Source organism: Megascapheus bottae, chromosome 6 (assembly GCF_031878675.1).
Source record: "Megascapheus bottae isolate mThoBot1 chromosome 6, mThoBot2.hap1, whole genome shotgun sequence".
Taxonomy (NCBI): domain Eukaryota; kingdom Metazoa; phylum Chordata; class Mammalia; order Rodentia; family Geomyidae; genus Megascapheus; species Megascapheus bottae.
In genome coordinates, this window is record NC_143514.1 from 25780974 (window position 1) to 25799691 (window position 18718).

Sequence of the window (18718 nt, forward strand, 5' to 3'; positions counted from 1 at the left end):
TACTGGGGTCTGAACTTGGGGCCTTAGATTGTTAAGCAGGTGCTCTACCACTGGAGCCACATTCTACTCCTGTACCTCATTCCTCTTCTTTTTGTAGAGGTATTACCAGTTACTTCATTAAGAGATGATATCATTTAACAAAGTAATGGAGGAACCAAAGGATAGCTTCAGTAGTTTTGTAACTTCAAGTCACAGAAAATCAATTGTGCTTTTAAATTTTATCTTTGATGAAAGGTGTTTAGGAAACGAATTACCTTAGAAATTTGACCTCCATTTTAATATAGACTTAGCTGCCTGACACTTGAGACCCAAAATTTGTCAGGAATTACATGGTATCTATCTATAAATTCTTACTTGCAAGTTCTTTTGATTAAGCAAATGGAAAAACTAAACTGAATCTTGATCTCAATTTAAACTATTCAGTTATCCAAAGTAGAGACTTACATATTAGTTAATGTAATTACAACCTCTAAACCCATACCAAAAATACTTTTATTTGTTCTTGCTAAGTAAACATACAATAGAACTTAGGGCATTGCTATTTGTTTTGACATGAGTGGTGTATGAAACCAGGAAAGACAATTTGAAAAGGATGGTGTATCAAAAAATTGATCCAACTTCAAGATATAGACTTTTACGGCAAAATCTAGTGCTGTCCCTCCAGTACATTATAAATGGAACTTTCTTCGACTGGTATCCATTTCCCGTGGCTGAAAATTAGAAAAAAAGTACAGTAATTTAGGATAAGGATCTTAAAACTAGCACTGAAAAACTGAGATAACTGAATTCTCATCCTAGATCTGACATAAAGATGTTGCACATTAATTGTCCCACATCTGTAATTTTTAAGTAAAAATAGAATGCAATACTATTTACCAGACAGAACGTTTATAAAATGTGACATCTGCATTTCTGATTTAGGATGATGGTAAATATTGTCTCCAAAGATATACTGTATCACAAGTTTAAAAACAGTACTGGGCTCTGTTTCCTATGTCTAGTACATCTGGGACCCAAGAATTTCCACTCCTACAGTAATATTGCTGGCCCCATTTGAGGCCACTGACCTTTAGGTTGTTTAAATTAGTAATTAATAAGATACCACATCAGATTGTTTTAGTCCATGTGGAAGAAATTCAAAAACACATAAAGGTTAAGGCATATTTTTTCTTGTTTTGAATTATGTAAATGAGTTTTTAAACGGTGAGTACGTACCTTGTGGACCCATTCATACTCTCCGTATTTAGAATCAAAGGTTCCTTTCTGTAGCGATCTTAGTTTTAAGGTAAAACGTGGCCCAAGTTCCTGGATTCCCACTTTCTTTTCACTCTTGAATATGTATCTTCAAAAACACACGGAGTTAATATTAAGTAACAGATGGAACCAGGTGCAATGGCTCAGACCTGTAATCATATCTACCTAGAAGGAAACTGATTCAAAGTCAGAGGCAAAAACGTTGCCAAACCCTCTTTTTTAAATCATGTATTGACTGGTATGTGCCTGACATCACAACTATGATGAGAAGGATAATATAGGAGTATCATAGTCCAGGTGCATGCCTAGGGAAGAAGTGAGACCTGATCTGAAAATAACCAATATGAGAAAGGGCTGGAAGCCTGGTTCAATAGTAGAGCACCTGCCTAGCAAAACAAAGCCCCGAGTTAAAAAAAAACACAAAACAAACCCTAAGTACTGCCACATGGGGGAAAACAGTTGGGTTCACAAAACTATTTTTGACAGAGCTTATTGCATTAAGGACATCCTAATACATTACAAGGTAAGTTTATATTGAAAATATTTCAATTAATATGTGATTAACACTAAGGTCCAAGAAGTTAAAGATACATGCCTCACCTGTGAAATCTGAAGAAAATATAATCTCGCTGATTGTGGAATGTGGCAACTTGCCTCCCAATAAATTGAGGATTATGGGGGAAGAGAGAAGCAAACATACGTCCAATTGAATGACCCAGCCGTGTAGTAAAATTATTCAGAATTATTTCAGGTACGTGTTCAGTGGGGTCTTTCCCTCTTCTCTAGAAGAAATTAAAAAATCACAACCAGTTCAGCTAAAAAAGTGCATCTAAATGCAATTAAAATCAGATTTTTTAAAGTGACATAGCATGTAACTTATCAAACCCACAAAGGCATTATCTAATATTTCAACATGCAGTGAACACATCAGAAAGAAAGCCCTACTATAAATCAACATGCTTCACAGTTATGAGCCATAACTCAACACCATAAGAATAGTCAGTAGATAATCATGCTTTAATCAGAACAAATATTACTAAACAAATACAAATAGATTATCTTTTAGAAATCTAGTAAGTTAATCAAGGAGGACAAAAACTTACCTTGATTTCTTTTCTAAGCCGAACACTGCTCATTTTAAAATGAGCAGTTGGACCATTTGGCAAATGACTCAAAATGAGTCCATCTGTTCATAAAAGTTAAGAAAACAAATCAAACTGTAATTTCAAATCTAAATTCTTTAAATACCTAGTGCCTGTGTCCAAAGATTCCTAAAATCAGTCGATGGATACATTTAATCTTGTGGGTTTAGTGAACTTTTACTGAAAGCTCAAATATTTCAAAACAAAACAGCACAACAAAAAAATGTAACCGAGAATAGTTCCCCCTTCCCTTCCTTTGTTTCTGTCCTTTTTGCCTCTCCTTTCATCTTTAGTTGTTACATAGCTCAGACTGGCACGGACCTCAGGATCCTTTTACCTCTGCCTATTGAGTGCCTTACTTAAGTTTTTTCTTTTTATAAAATGATAAATACCTAGTCATCACCATCAACTAAAGTGTGGGGGGGGAGGGTAGCTATTTATACTATATAAGCAGGAAGAAAGCAAGATATAATTCTAGAATGCAGCAGTATAAATATATTAATTTATCTTCATCTTCAGAAGACTTAACCACTTTGTTTATGTAGTTATGTTATACTACCACTTTTGATACTACCCCACAAGAGTAAAAAGTGCTCTTGTTGAAATCGACATTATTAATATCTTAAGAGATAAGCTCTTTTAGGATTTCTGAACTACAAATCATATCACTAACCAATTATTACCATCTGACTGTCTACCATGAACAGAAAATTAGGTTAGACATTCTTAACTACCAATGCAATATAAGATAATTATCTACAATCAGCAAAATAGCAGCCCAAGCACTAAGCATAAATGAGGATAAAACATTCAAATCTTTGTAGCACAACTTGAATTTAACCTCTCCTTCACTTTTCATTGAGTTAAGTTTTGGCCATTGTCTAACATCTGTCAGAACAGTTGCCAATGGCCTAGGCTTTCTATTTATGGGATTTTTTTAGATTAAGAAAAAAAATATTAAATGATCATTTCATCTGATTTAAGACCATTTCAAGTTTGCATATAATATTTAATCTAAAAACCAGATCCTGCTTATGTTATCTTCAACTTCTCCCATCCCATTAAATCCTACTCTTTTACCTTACAAGTTGCCACTTCTACAACTATCTCTCCATCCTGACTTTTACTGTCACAGCTGAGATACTTTGAGATTTTTCTACCTAGACTATTAAAATAGGCAAATTATCTAGGTTTAGGCCTTGGTTCTCTTAATAATCTAAGACTTGGAACTATTCTACTTTTTATACCACAGCTTCTAACATGCTAAGTGAAGAACTAGATACCTTCGTAGTCTCAACAACTGTACTTAATTCCTTATTATTGTCATTACTGACTCATCTATGTTGTAAAGACATCTGTCTGCCTATCTGTATGTCTAACAAAAACTATTCATAATGCTACAAACTGCCTTTTTAAATTTCCCTTGTTCCCCAATAACTTGTTCCTTTACTAGTAGGAATCACAGTCATGTATTTTTGCTCACAGTATTTTAACCACCTTCCATATGTTACTCATTGATTAAAAGCCCATTCCAAATCCCACTTTTCCCACTCTGGTACTAGGGCCTGAACTTAGAGCCCTGTGATTTAACACTTGGGCCACATCTCCACTCTATTTGCTGGTTAATTCTGAAATGAGTCTCAAGAACTTTGCTCTCTGGACTGGCCTTGAACTTTTTGATTCTTCTACTTTGTCTCCTGAGTAGCTAGTACTATAGGCAAAAGCCACTAGAGGCTAGCTCAGATCCCTTTTTCTTTTCATAAAATTAAGTTCTAATTCTTAACATATTTCTTTGATCTTGTTATAGCACTGGTCACTTGAAGTTAAGAGTCATGAAAATGCCTTTATTCACAACTCTTGGAATTAATCTATTTCATGTATTAATTGGGGTCAACTATACTGCAGATTATTAGCAAGGAAGTGAATTCTTTTTAAAGATTCAACTTTATAGGTTAGGAGTTTGGCCTAGTGGTAGAGTGGTTGCCTAGCATGCACGAAGATCTGGGTTTGATTCCTTCGTACCATATACACAGAAAAAGCCAGAAGTGATACTGTGACTCCAGTGCAGAGTACTAGCCTTGAGAAAGCCCAAGGACAGTGCCCAGGCCCTGAGTTTAAGCCCCAGGACAGGCAAAAAAAAAAAGAAAAAGATTCAACTCCATGAAATACAGCCAAGCATTTCTGTATGAACTGTACATTGAAAAAACTCACAAAAATGAAAGTCGCTACATGTAAAAGTAGTTTATTTTGATCCAAACAAAGACTTGAAAAATTTTTTTTTTTAAACCAGTCCTGGGGCTTGAACTTTAGGTTTGGGCACTGTCCTTGAGCTTTTTTCCCTCAAGGCTAGTGCTCTACTGCTTGAGCCACAGCACCACTTCTGTTTTTTTCTGTGTATGTGGTACCAAAGAATTGAATCCAGGCCTTCATGAATGCTAGGCAACATTTTACTACTAGGCCACATTCTCAGCCCTGAATCTTTTCTACAATATTACTATGTTCTGGTTTGTGTACAAAAATCTAACTTTATCAGTTCCTAAGCCATATGCTTTCCTGACATATAATACACAAGATGCTCTCTGTTACTGCCTATTCCAGAGACAAATAATGCAAACCAGGAGTCATTATGCCTATTTCAGTAATAAGGAAAGGTGGTTGACAGCTTGCCCAATAGGCTTTCTAATATAATATGCATGGCAAAGCAAAACAGCTGGATACATTTTAGGTAAAAAATACAATTTTACAAAGAAAACACTATAGGCTTTTGGAAGGCTACAGATTGTCTAAGTGAAAATTCTGTGCCTTTAGAAAATATCTGTTAAACAAGGAGAAGTTTACTGAGTTGATAAATGCCGGCTCTTTAGTTATCAGCATCCCTGAAATGTCTTTTTTTTGTTGTTTTGGTTTTTTTTCCAGTCCTGGGCTTGAGCTCAGGGCTTGAGCATTGTCCTTGGACTTTTTCAAGGGAAGAGCTTTACCACTTGAGCCTCAGCACCACTTCTGGCTTTTTTCTATGTATGTTGTACTGAGGAATCGAACCCGGGTCTTCAACATGCTAGGCAAGCACTCAACCACTAGGCCAAACTCCCGGCCCTGAAATGATGTTTTTAACTGCAAAAAATAAAAGAGAAATAAGCTGGGCACTGGTGGCTCATGGCTGTAATCCTAGTTACTACTCAGGAGGCTGAGATCTGAGAACTGCAGTTCAAAGCCAGCCCAGGCAGGAAAGTCTGTAAGACTCTTATCCCAGTTAACCACCAGAAAACCAAAGTGGAACTGTGGCTAAAGTGGTAGAGGTCTAGCCTTGAGCAGAATAGCTCAGACAGTCCCCAAACTCTGAGTTTATGCCTCCTTGAACCAATGGAAAAACAAATCACAACAACAACAAAAAAACAACTAAAAAGACTTCCGTTACGAAAAGGATAGTAACTACCTTAATAGATTATTTTTGCTGAAAAAGTAAGGTGTTTATAAAAGATTTCAGTTTAGTGTATTAATCTTGCCAATCCAAATCATAATACAGCAGCAAAACATATGAACAAGTCGTGCTGCTTTAGTTTCTGGAAAAATAAAAAAGTCATGTGGCTGGGAGTTTGGCCTAGTGGTAGAGTGCCTAGCATTGAACCCAGGGTTCAATTCCTTGGTACCACATACATAAAAAAAGCTGGAAGTGGTGCTGTGGGCTCAAGTGGTAAAACGCTAGTTTTGAGGAAAGTCCAAGGACAATGCTAAAGCTCTGAGTTCAAGCCCCACAACTGGCAAAAATAAATAAAAGACAAAAGGCATAAAAATTTTACATTTTTAAAAATATGGCTTTTTAAACACTGATTTAAAATCATTAGTCTTCACTGTTATAAACACAACGTGTAATTCTATTAGTTGGGTAAAGTCCTCTTGTTATCTCTCATAATTCCTCTATTTCAAATTAATTCTGACTTATTTAATTGGTCATTGTAGCTACTGAATTCACAGGCACCATTCAGTAACTACGTAAAATAAGAATAAAAACAAACCTAGATATCTTTTATATGATCCCATCTCAAAACAGAAATGTGATTTATTTCTGACACTATTACTTCAAATCTGAAGCTCAACTCTTGTGTGTTTGCCTATAATCCCAACTTCCTAGGAGGCAGAAATCAGCTCTTGGTTGAAGGCCAGCCTAGGCAAAATGTGAAACCCTATCTGAAAAAAATAACTAAAGACAACAAGGCCTGGGGTCTTGGCCAAGGTACGCCTAGTAAATGCAAAGCCCTAAAGTCAAATCCCAGTATAGCCAAAACAAAAAAGTAGGATACTTGGTATTTTACGATCTTCATTGATAACAATCAGATCTGTGAAGTCTCTTGAGATACACTGTGGAATAATTTTCTTCAATGCCAGTCCTCTTCTATAATAAACATGTGAATCTGGTATAACTGTAGACAGTTGTTCACAAAGTCGCACTGTTCTCTATAAAATAAAGTAACAAACATTCTCAAAAGTAAAGTTATATGGCATAAACTCATAGGAAAGGAATAATTACTATATTATTATCACTAGAGAAAAAAATCTGGGGAAGAATCAAATTAGATAACATCTTTTAATAAAGGCTGATTGTCAAAATCAATGATTTTCAATAACAGATGACTTTGTTCCACCAAAAAATATTGACAACGTCTAGAGACATTTTCATGGTAAAGGGGAAAAAAGAGGTAGCAGTTGCTATTAGTATTTAACTGACAGAAGATGGCAATGCTGTTACTACCATCCTATAATGAAGACAGTATGTTATAATAAAGAATTACCCAACCCAAATTATTAATAGCACTGAGGTTGTAAAACACCATCCTGAAGTCATGCTTAGTGCTTCTACATCATATCACCAGTTACTTTGACTTATATTATCATGGGCATTATCTAGTCAATTAACTAATTCTTCTGAACCAAACACTTTAAATCACAGAATACAAGAAAATTAACTCAAGAAGTGAAATTATGAACATTTTTACCCCATGAGGTCTATCTGAGGTGGTTATGAGAATTTTGGGAGAAGTTTGTCTGTTGAAGTAAGAAGAAAATTCATCTGTAGCTTCATCATAAGCAACCTGAGAACAGAGGAAAAAATGAATTTTATAGAATTGTCCAACCCCGCTGATAAGACTTAAAGAACCAGAAATGAATGAATGATGCAAATGGCAATGTGAAGAGGTTGAATGATATCCTTCTTGCAAGCATACATTAAAATTAATAAAACTGGGGGCCCGGGAGTTTGGCCTAGTGGTAGAGTGCTTGCCTAGCATGCACGAAGACCCGGGTTCAATTCCTCGGTACCACATACATAGAAAAAAGCTGGAAGTGGTGCTGAGGCTCAAGTGGTAGAGTGCTAAGCCTTGAGAAAGTCCAAGGACAGTGCTCAGGCCCTGAGCCCAAGCCCAGGACTGGCAAAAAAAAAAAAAATAAAATTAGTAAAACTGTCAAAAATCATTTCAAGGCACAAACTAAGACATGTTCCTTTTTGATAAATGGTTAAGAATAGTTAGAATCTTCCTATGCTACTGCCATTTCCTTTATTAGCTTGGTTGTTACAAACAACCAACTTGAAATGTAACAGTAAGAATTAACAATCTTAGGGGCCAGGAGTTTGGCCTACTGGTATAGTGCTTGCCTACCATGCATGAAGACCTGGGTTTAATTCCTTGGTACCACATACATAGAAAAAGCTGGAAGTGGTGCTGTGGCTCAAGTGGTAGGGTTCTAGCCTTGAGAAAACCCAAGGACAGTGCTCTGGCCCTAAGCTCAAGCCCAAGACTGGCCAAAAAAAAAAAAAAAAAGAATTAGCAATCTTAGATTCACAGATGAGTCAAAGAGCAGCGAGAGTAAATGGTGACATGAAAGTGAAAACACACAAAGCCAGGACTGCAAATTAAGTTCAGGGAAAACACACAAAGCCAGGGCTGCAAATCAAGTTCAGGGCAAAGGCCAGCAAGAAACTTAAAGAGGTACTGGAAATGAAAGAGCTATAGAGGGGCTGAGATATTTTCTTCCCAAATTGGTGACCAACACCAACCTTACACATAAACTGGAGAAGACCTGAGAATCTACTGAATGTGAAAGGCCAGCTAAACTTGAAAATGGTCTGCAACTCTGAAGGCATTCCTAACCTACCCAGTCAGGCGGGAAAAGATGTGTATGTCTTAGGGGTTTACAGTATTTCAACAAACTCTGCCTAATCACTGGCTGACCATTAAGCCATCCAAACACAGAAGCAATTCCTAGGGAGGAACATTAAAAATAAGAAAAATTAGCTGGGTACTAGTGGTTCATGCCTGTAATACTCGCTACTCAGGAGGCTGAGATCTGAGGATCTTGGTTCCAGCCTAGCCCAGGCAGGGAAGGCTATGAGATTCTTATCTCCAATTAACCACCAAAAAACCAGAAGTGGAACTGTGGCTCCAAGTGGTAGAGTGCTAGGTTTGAACAGACAAGCTTAGAGACAGTACCCAGACCCTCAGATCAAGCCTCATGACCACCACCAACAACAAAACAAAAACAACAAAAGAGTAATTATTAAAAACAAGGGTTTGAAGCATGATTCAAGTAGGTAGAATGCTTGCCTAGCAAGGCCCTGAATTCAAATGCTAATATTGCTTTAAAAAAAAAAAAAGAAAGAATGAATCCCAAAGGAAAAACTGATCAAAGAAATAGTGCTATCATACAAGAAGCACATCCCATACCTAAGGGCCAGGCAAACTACAGAAACAACAGCAGAACATAAAAATAAAACCCAGAGATACTCAGTACATTTTCTAAAATGTCTACTTTTCACTTAGAAAATGAAAATGGCTAAAGCATTAGAGCATGTCCCAAACAAGCCAAAGCCCCTGAGTTCAAACACCAGTATTACAGGGGAAAACAAAAACAAAAAAAAAGTGTGTGGGTGTTCTCATATACGTGCATATTAAGCTACTAAAGTATTTATCAAAAGATAAATGAGAAAATTACCTAGGCTAAAAACCCAATACATTTGTAGAAAACTCTTATTACATTTTCCCATAACATTATTAGGACAGTCACTTATGAAACAATCTGTATTAAATGAGATAATAAGCCAACATTATAGCAGGATCAGTACATTATATGACTTCACTAGTCCACAGTTTCACTTAAGACTTCTAACATTACCTCTTCATCATTCGGGTCTACAGTGGTTTCATCATAAACTCGTTGGTTGTCAATGGTCTTGGGTATAGGTTTTGGTGGAGCCTAAATGAAAGAAATGATTAAGCTATATAATAATCAATTTACATTAAATTTACAAACATACTTATTTTTCATTTAGAATTACAAATAACCCCAAGACACAATCTATTCTTTATTTCAACCCATTACAACTACTACTATAGCTATATCCATCTCAATAAAAAAAAACAATTAGTATTAATACTGCTTCCCAGCAATCTAAGCAGACATATATACATGACAGGAAGGATGGTTAATATTAAACAAAATGGCTTAAAACTAGGCAGAAGCTGGGTGTCTGTCAGTGGCTCAAGCCTAGAATCCTAGCTACTCAGGAACCTGGTTCCAATCCAGGAAATCCATAAGACTCTCAATTCCAATTAACCACCTCCGCCCCCCGCCCCCCTAAAAAACTGGAAGTGGAGATGTGCCTCAAGTGGTAAAACACTAGCCTTGAGCAAAAAAGCTGAGGCAGAAATAGCAGAGATATGTAAGGATCACAATAATTATTCACCACTAAGAAAAATACTAAGCAGTAAAAAAGCAAATATAGAACCAAAAAAAGCCACAAAAATATGGAACATGTGACTTTGTTTCAGTGGTTTCAGAAAACTATCAGGATATATAATCAAAATTGGTTCAGTGACCTACTAATTCGACTTTAGGGACTTTATTGCAAGAAATCAAAATAGGAGTCATTTTTATAAGGGCCCAGTATTATTTCCAGTGGAAATATAGCAAATTTCAGATAAGAGGGTAATGACTACACACTATAGCAGATTAGCTTGATGGTATAATGTTAAATCAGCAATTCTGCATCCCCAGGTTAGTGTAAGAAAGAACTGGCAAAGAATAGGATCAACTTGTAAGAATATAGTGACTGGAGCTAATTTAATATACATTGTGCAGGACTCAGAGATAAGAAAATATGAACTGATAAACCAGGACTTCCTTTGTTGTACTATGAAACAAACCTATAGTAAATTTTAAAGCATTCTGCATTGAGCTACATCCTTAGCCTAAGAATATTTTCAAATGGTGATTAGCATATTCATTTGTTGCAATTAACTAATATTGAAGAATTGTAAAGATATTAACATTGCTTGATATGATGTTAGCATTATACAGGTTAAAATAGCACATTATTGGCAATTTCATGATTTAGGCGAATATTATTAGAATGAATGCAAAAGCAGTTTGTATATATTAGTTTGCATATATTCTTTATATATTTATATATAGAATATATATTTAATGTAACATGTAATATATATTTAGTATATAATATATATTAAATTATATTCTTATGCTTAATATTTACCTCTTCCTTAAAAACCTTCCTTCTTACTTTGTACCTAATAGAAATATATGTTTTAATTTTTTTTTTTTTTTTTGCCAGTTCTGGGCTTGAGCTCAGGGCCTGAGCACTGTCCTTGGACTTTCTCAAGGCTAGAGCTCTACCACTTGAGCCTCAGCACCACTTCCAGCTTTTTTCTATGTATGTGGTACCGAAGAATCGAACCCAGGTCTTCATGCATGCTAGGCAAGCACTCTACTACTAGGCCAAACTCCCGGCCCCAATAAGCCATATAATGAATGATTGTTGTTCTTAAAGTACTATGTTATCTCTCATCTCCTTTGCTGTTCCTGGGTTATCTCATATTGTTACAGTATCTCACTTTGTTACCTGATATATCGGATATATTTGTATTTGGTTATTGAAATTGGATAGGGAACCGGGGAAAACAAGATGAGGGGTAGGGGTGGGGGGGAGGGTAATGGGCATCAAGACATGTGAAAGGGTATCAATGTATGGGAATTAATGCACCATCTATTTGGCAAATATCATGTAATCCTTCTATTAATTACAATAAAAAATATATGAAAAAAAAAAGAATTTTTTTTGTGAGTCATGGGGCTTGAACTTGGCCTGGGTGCTGTTCCTGAGCTCTTAGGCTGAAGGCTATGCCCTACCCTTGAGCCAAGCTCCACTTCCCATTTTCTAGCTAGAGGTTAATTAGAGATAAGAGTCTAAGGTCCTTTTGTGCTGGGGCTGGCTTTGAATCTTGATCCTCAGATCTCAGCCTCCTGAGTGGCTAGGATGACAGGCGTGTGCCACTGTGCCTGGCTGTTTTAAGATTCTATAAGTCATAATTTAAAGTATAAGAATGAGGATCAAGGTTCAAAGCCAGCTCAGGCACAAAAGGAAGTGAAAACTAAATAAAAATAGCTTTGTTCTGCAACAATGAGATAGTACTTTATAGTTCTTTTTTTGTGTGTTTGCTTTTAGGTTTTAGTGCTGATCCAGGGGCTTGAACTTTGCTTTATCACTTGAGGTACAGCTCCATCTCTGACTTTTTGGTGGATGGTTGAGATAAGATTCCACGGACTTTCTTACCCAGACTGGCTCAGAATCATAATCTTCAGATCTCAGCCTCTTGAGTAGCTGGGATTACAGATTCCAGCCACCGGTGCCCAGTCTTGTTAATATTTCAACAGAAACATTCCCGTTATTCACATCACAAAAATAGTCTAATTCTTTCTTGACCCATTCTCTGGATTGTTTGCCATAATCCATCACCCTACTCCTATTCTTACCTTTTTTTTTGGGGGGGGGGGGTGTCATGGGGCTTGAACTCCAGGCTTGGGGGCTGTCTTTGAGCTATTCAGTGCAAGACTACTGCCTGATTCCTGGGCCTTGCCCTAAGCTCTTCAGCCCTGCCGAGCCACATCCCCAATTTCTGTTTTCTAGTAATTAATTGGAGATAAGAGTCTCATGTTTAGTGCCCAGGCTGGCTCTGAACCATGATCCTCAGATCTCAGCCTGCTGAGTAGCTAGGATTACAGTTGTGAGCTACTGTGCCCAGTCCTACTCCTATTCTTTACCAGTTTGTATTTTCTGCATCAGATTCATTCTTATATAATTATACTACAAAAGAGGTTCTTTGCTTTAAGTCATAGGAGCTAAAGCTGAATAGGTCTCCCGTTTGGAAGTAAGGGAGAGCTTTCTTCCCTTGTCAAACATATAAAGTGACATGCAGAACACCATCACTGTGCTTACTGTTTAGCTATATAGAGCTACATAGTAAAAGCATAATGAAGGACATGGAAATATAATCAGTTTCCTATACCTGGTCTTTGGAGGGGAAAGCAATCAGAAGGAAGCAGGCTAGTAGCTTCCAATATTATTTGTTGGGTGAAAGAGAGAAAAGAGATTGTGTTACTTTTATACATCTAAAATATTTTATAAGCATTGCAGGTAATCCATGTAATATCAAGAAACATTATTTAATCTTTTTATTTACCTTATCACCAAGAGCATCTCTCTCTTTTTTAAGCTTCTTCTTAGCTGCTAACTTTTCCTAAAGGGTTATAAACAAAAGAAGGATATTAAGAAACCACCACTTTTATCACAACCATGTACTGAAGCTACAAATTACTCATGAATATTTTGACTGGGAAAGTTCTATAATCTATTAAAATAAGTATCCAGATATATTTTAATTTCACCTTATTTTTTTCTTGCCACTCCTGGGACTTGAACTCAGGGCCTGAGTGTTGTCACTGGGCTCCCCCACTCCCAAGGCTAGAGCTCTACCGTTTGAGCCACAGCACCATTTCTGGCTTTTTCTATGTATGTGGTACTGAGGAATCGAACCCAGGTCTTTGAGTATGCTAGGCAAGTACTCTACCACTAGGCCAAACTCCTGGCCCCACTTTATTATTTTTTTTAATTTTATTTTATTTATTTATTTTTTGCCAGTCCTAGGCTTGAGCTCAGGGCCTGAGCACTGTCTTTGGACTTTCTCAAGGCTAGAGTTCTACCACTTGAGCCTCGGCACCACTTCCGGCTTTTTTCTATATGTGGTACCGAGGATTCGAACCCGGATCTTCATGCATGCTAGGCAAGCACTTTAATCACTAGGCCAAACTCCCGGCCCCTATTATTATTATTTTTGAAATGTAGTCCAAAATAGTGCAAATTCTCTACCTTCTGCCTTCCCAGTGCTGTAATTATAGGCATGTACCACCAAAACTACCCAGGAATAAATATGTATAGCTAAGTTACTATAAGGCAAATGAAGTAAGGTTAATACTTAGCAAATATCTTTATCTAGTTTGAACTTTCTCCGGCTTTAACTTTTCTACAAAGCTTCAAATCAAATTCAAATACAAAATGTGTTCCAGCAAATATCTTGCTCCTTCAAAAGCATATAATTTATCTAGTTTGAACTTTCTCTGGCTTTAACTTTTCTACAAAGCTTCAAATCAAATTCAAATACAAAATGTGTTCCAGACAAATTTAAAAGTTTGCTTTTCCTTAATGTTTACATCCTAACGATGATGATGATTATGAGGACTGCTTCTCTTGTAGTACAGTAAAAATAAACAGAAAAGGAAACATGAGTTTTTAAGTTGTTTGCAATAAAATCACCACTAGGTCATTTTCATACTTTATCATCAAAATATGCTCTTACAACTTGAAAGGTTTGATTAGGATTATTTGCTACAAATCTCTGTCTTTTGAATTGGAGACAGAATACTTGATTCACATTAGAACATTTTGTTTTTCACAGTGCCCACTAACTCAATCTATCGGGTTTCGGGTGAGAAATAGTGGTCCTATAAAGTCATAGAGGACACACACGAGAACGGGTCACTTGTCCCTCCGAGGTACTCCAGTAGTAGCTGGACATAGAAGATTTAGTTTCAAGGCTTCTAATGTGCGGAAATAAGAAGAATACAAACGACATTAAGTATATGCTTTCACGACTTCAAAAACAAAAACAAAAACAAAAAAACACACACTCAGACAGGTTCTCCCAATTGCCATTTGCTCACAAAGGAGCACAGTGACTTTTTGGCAAGTCGGCCTTAAAGCATTTCCACATCTCAGTGTAGGCCTCCTTTTCCCAGAACAGTGTGAACATAAACGCTGTAAGCAGCCAATACTAATTGCGTAGAAACTTCACGGACTCAGGCAAGTTTCTGTGGGGCTCAGAGACACGATTTCCAACGCGGACCCAAAAAGTTCTGCGTTGGGGAGATTCACCAAAACTGGGTAGGCTGAGTCCAAACAAGAGACTTTAAGATCTGCTGTCAGGTCAGGGTGGAGGAGTGGTTTGCACCGGAAGAGCAGGACTTGGGGCTTTTCTGTGACCTCAGGACACAGGGAGAAGCTGGCAAGGAAAGGAGCCCTGAACCCAAACGCGTTGAGCGCGCAAGCCAAGCGCACAGCACCCACCGGGCCCCCGGCCGCCGCTGCTGCTGCCGCTGCCGCCGCCGCCGCCGCCGCCGCCGCGCTCCCAGTGCGGGGAGACGGCGCATGCGTCGGGCCGCCGTCGGCGCGCCTACCTTCCGCTGCTGCTGTTTCCACCGCGTGAACATCAAGTGTCGCCGCTGTTTGTTCTTAATCTCCGAAATGCTGAAGCCCGGGGGAAAGGCAGCTGCCTTCGGAGGCGGCGCCCCATTTTCTGCCGCCGCATCTCCGGCGACGACCGCAGCCTCCTGAAGTTCTTCGGCAGCGGCTTTCCTTTTCAGGTTTTTCTTTCCGCCGCCGACACTCTTCCCGCCGGTCTTCGCCATGTTGTGTCGGTTCTCAGGCCGCGGTCCGGAAACGGAAGTGCCTTTGGTCTGGGACCTGGGCGTTGTACTTCCGGGGTCGCGAAGTTTCTGCGGGAGTCGGTGTCGGGTGAGCGTGCTGGACCTGCCGGGGGGAAGTGCTGACGTCGAGGCTCAGCAAAGTCCAGCGGGAGAAGTGAAACGCAGATGCGTGCCCGGAGCATTCGCGACGCGCGTTCTGCAGAATAATGGAGCAAAAAGCCATCCCGGCGCACAGGGAGCTCCCAAGATGTGTGCTTAACTTTGAAGTACCGGGACTTTCATTCCTCCTCGCCTGGTGTGAGACACACTACCGCTAGGGTCCACGCCTCCAGCCCTTTTAACTTTATTTCACTCCGAACAGTCTTAACAGTTATTGTAACTGTGAAGAGTTCAATACACTGCATCTTTGAAATACTTGGCTCTCTAAGTGGTGCTTCTGAAGTCGGTGGTACCTTTACCGCAGGGTAGAGGAAGGTTTAGGGAGTGGGGTCTCTTATGGACGCAAATTGCCAAAGCTATCTTTCAGGCTGGGATATCTCTTACCTTGTTTCATCAGTGAATCTTAAAAAAAAAAAAAAAAAAGGCTTACTTTCTACTGCTGTCATTAAGGATAATCTTATAAAATTTTCATATAGGCTGAGAGTCTATTTATGAAATCAGTATGAGTGCTTTGAGATTCCCTCTTCCTACTCAATTTTGCACTATGCAAAGCGCACTTCACCATATGATAGGTTCTAATGGAGAAACTAAAGTTTATACCATTTATTACATATAATTAAGGATTTCCCCTTTAATAACCCAGGGCAGAAAATGTATTTTACAACCTTTGAGGTAATCAATGACTACTTTAAATTTTGTCCTGAAGTTTGTTGTTTCTCGTTATAGCAAAGAAATGAAATAGATAAAGTCTCTTTATCCTTTTTTTTCTTTTGTGGATGAAAAGGGATGTTAGATAATGCTGGTTTGGCTCCATAGAACATTGAAAGTTAAGCTTCATTTAGGTAGAAAAATAAAATTCATAGCTTTCCTGCTGCTATTGCTATCATGAAAAAATTGGGAGGGGCTTCTGAAGAGGGAAAGGTAAAGAAATGAGAACTGCATGAGGAACTGAAGATGTGTTTATGAAATCATCATTAAAAGTGGTGATATGGCAAACTGGATTACTCTCTTACCTTCCCTGTTTCCCTTGGTATGTCACTGCTACTTATTAGACTACCACTGGACTGAACAAATAGGGATTAGTGATAAATTCTCAGTTTCAGCTACAGAAAGACTTCATTGGTTGTGCTTGCCTAAAATGATTCCCTTTTCTAAATACCATAGTTCAAGATAGAAAGCAGTATGTCACAATACCTGCCCTGTCAATTGCATCTGTTTGTGACTAAAATATGCTAGGAAGTTCAGAGCTCTGTAGATACTAGACCAAACTGGGTTTTTCCAAAACCTTTCAAAAGGCCTCTGAATAATAATTACTTAAATAATAAACAATAAACTATGGGGGGCACAAATGGATGCTTAGTAGAAATATAGAATCTCAGGATGCTACCACAGACCAACAGAAAGACCCCTAGTTAAACACACTGTCCAAGCACTGAAGATAATGTGTGTTTATAGTCCTCACATAGCTCAATAACTATTCATCAATTAGAGACTTTTTTGGAGGCCAGAACTATTGTGATTGGTTTTAAACAGTATTTTGTGGTTATTAAAAACATTGTTATTATTATCATTATTATTATTTTGCATGTGTCAGTATTGGGTCTTGAATGCAGGGCCTGGGTGCTGTCCCTGAGCTTCTTGGTGTTTAAGGCTAGGGCTCTATTGAGCCACAGCTCCACTTTTGATTTTTTGGTGGTTAATTGGAGATAAGGGCCTCACAGTCCTTCCTACCTGGGCAATCTTCAAACCTCAGTCCTCACATTTCAGCCTCCTGAAGTAGCTAAGATTACAGGCATGAATTACCAGCACACAGCTTTGATTTACTATTTTTAGAAGTGATTTACTGCCTGAAAGTAAGACAAACTGGTAAAAGTGCAGCATTATGAGAAATGGACTTGTTTCTCTTTGCACATAATTGAAGTAAGTCTTAACAGATCCCTTACCCCTTGTCTGACCAGTAGGCAATAAATTAATATTAGGGATAGAACAATATTACAATTAAACAAACCGTGCAAAAAAGGCCTTATTTTTCTTTTAGTCAAGTAAATATTCCTAAAGAATATCTAAGGGAAGAGCTAAAGCAGCGTTCAAGCCCCAGACGGGCAAAAATATGTATTTATGACAAAGTAAGATGTTAATGATAGGAGAAACTTCCGAAGGGTATACAGAGATTGCCTGTTTTTTGTTTTGTTTTGTTTTGTTTTTTGCCAGTCCTGGGCTTGCGCTCAGGGCCTGAGCACTGTCCTTGGAGTTTCTCAAGGCTAGAGCTCTGCCACTGGAGGCACAGCACCACTTCCGGCTTTTTTCTACGTATGTGGTACTGAGGAATCAAACCCAGATCTTCATGCATGCTAGGCAAGCACTCTACCACTAGGCCAAACTCCCGGACCTTCCCAGTGTGTGTGTAGTTTTTTTTTTTAATAATATTTTTGTACATTTAAAACTATTCTCAAACAAAATATTTCCTTACAAAATACTTCTCTATGGTGCTACACTTAACAAAGCTTTTCAAGTATTAACAGGTCAAACAAATGGAAGGACTGCTCTCACCAACTCAGTCTGCCTGTGCATAGCTAGAATAACAATTTTAATTTGTTTTGTTAATGCCCACAAAGCTACTGCAAACTATAAACCACATTTGCTAAATTATATAGTATAGACAACTAAAATAGGAATGTGCTTCCTTTACTCTGTATTCGTTGAACTTTTATATATAGCATTTCTACACAAGCACTTTGCACTTGGTGATATATTGTTTTAATAATAATCCTTAAATTATTTCATGGGTGACTGTTCCCATCCTCCCCCGCCCTCCTCCAGAGCACTTAAGGCAGAGGGCTGCAGGAAGTAGGCATTCACAGAGCTCAGATCTCTGACTAACTGATTGACTCAATGTGCTACCTGTAATTAAATTTTAAAATTTAAATTAGGGCAGTTCTAGGAATTCAAGAAGATAAAGTCAAAATCAACTATTCAAGTTAGGTTTGCATAAATTGTCTAGAGTGAATAGACTTCATCAAAACTTGTCAAAATGCAGAGTTTGTCAGTAGAAATCAGAATATCTAAAAATTCAAATAATCCACATGAAATACATAAGACTGAAGGTGAATAGTTCGTGCTGAAGTTAATATTTCTAGAGTCAGTTTTGGGCTGAGCACTGTTACTAGTCTTACACTTTTAATATTGTTTGCTCTGTTTATTTTAAATAATCAAGATGTATAGCATTATCTTGATATGATTGTTGCTATGTCTTCAAATATTTTGAGAAAGAAAGCTTGTAATAGAACCATTTCTCTCTCTGATCCCCTCTGATCCCCTTCAATATTACCAGAAACTAT

At 37.9% G+C, this 18718-nt stretch overlaps 1 protein-coding gene across 2 annotated transcripts; it reads right to left on the bottom strand.

The window, feature by feature from the left end:
- Nucleotides 1-434: 434 nt before the first annotated feature.
- Rpf1 (ribosome production factor 1 homolog) lies at nucleotides 435-15241 on the bottom strand. Of its 2 annotated transcripts, XM_090334520.1 has the most exons (9): nucleotides 14973-15236; nucleotides 12923-12979; nucleotides 9561-9641; nucleotides 7388-7483; nucleotides 6695-6848; nucleotides 2358-2440; nucleotides 1855-2036; nucleotides 1216-1342; nucleotides 435-710 (listed from the first exon to the last, which is right to left on the bottom strand). In XM_090334520.1, the coding sequence occupies exons 1-9, from the start codon at nucleotides 15201-15203 to the stop codon at nucleotides 669-671; spliced, it is 1053 nt and encodes a 350-aa protein (XP_090190646.1). In that variant the 5' UTR covers nucleotides 15204-15236; the 3' UTR covers nucleotides 435-668. The 2 variants fall into 2 exon arrangements, with proteins under 2 accessions (XP_090190646.1, XP_090190647.1); XM_090334521.1 differs by lacking the exon at nucleotides 435-710 and having other exon boundaries at nucleotides 1333-1419; nucleotides 14973-15241.
- Nucleotides 15242-18718: the final 3477 nt, after the last annotated feature.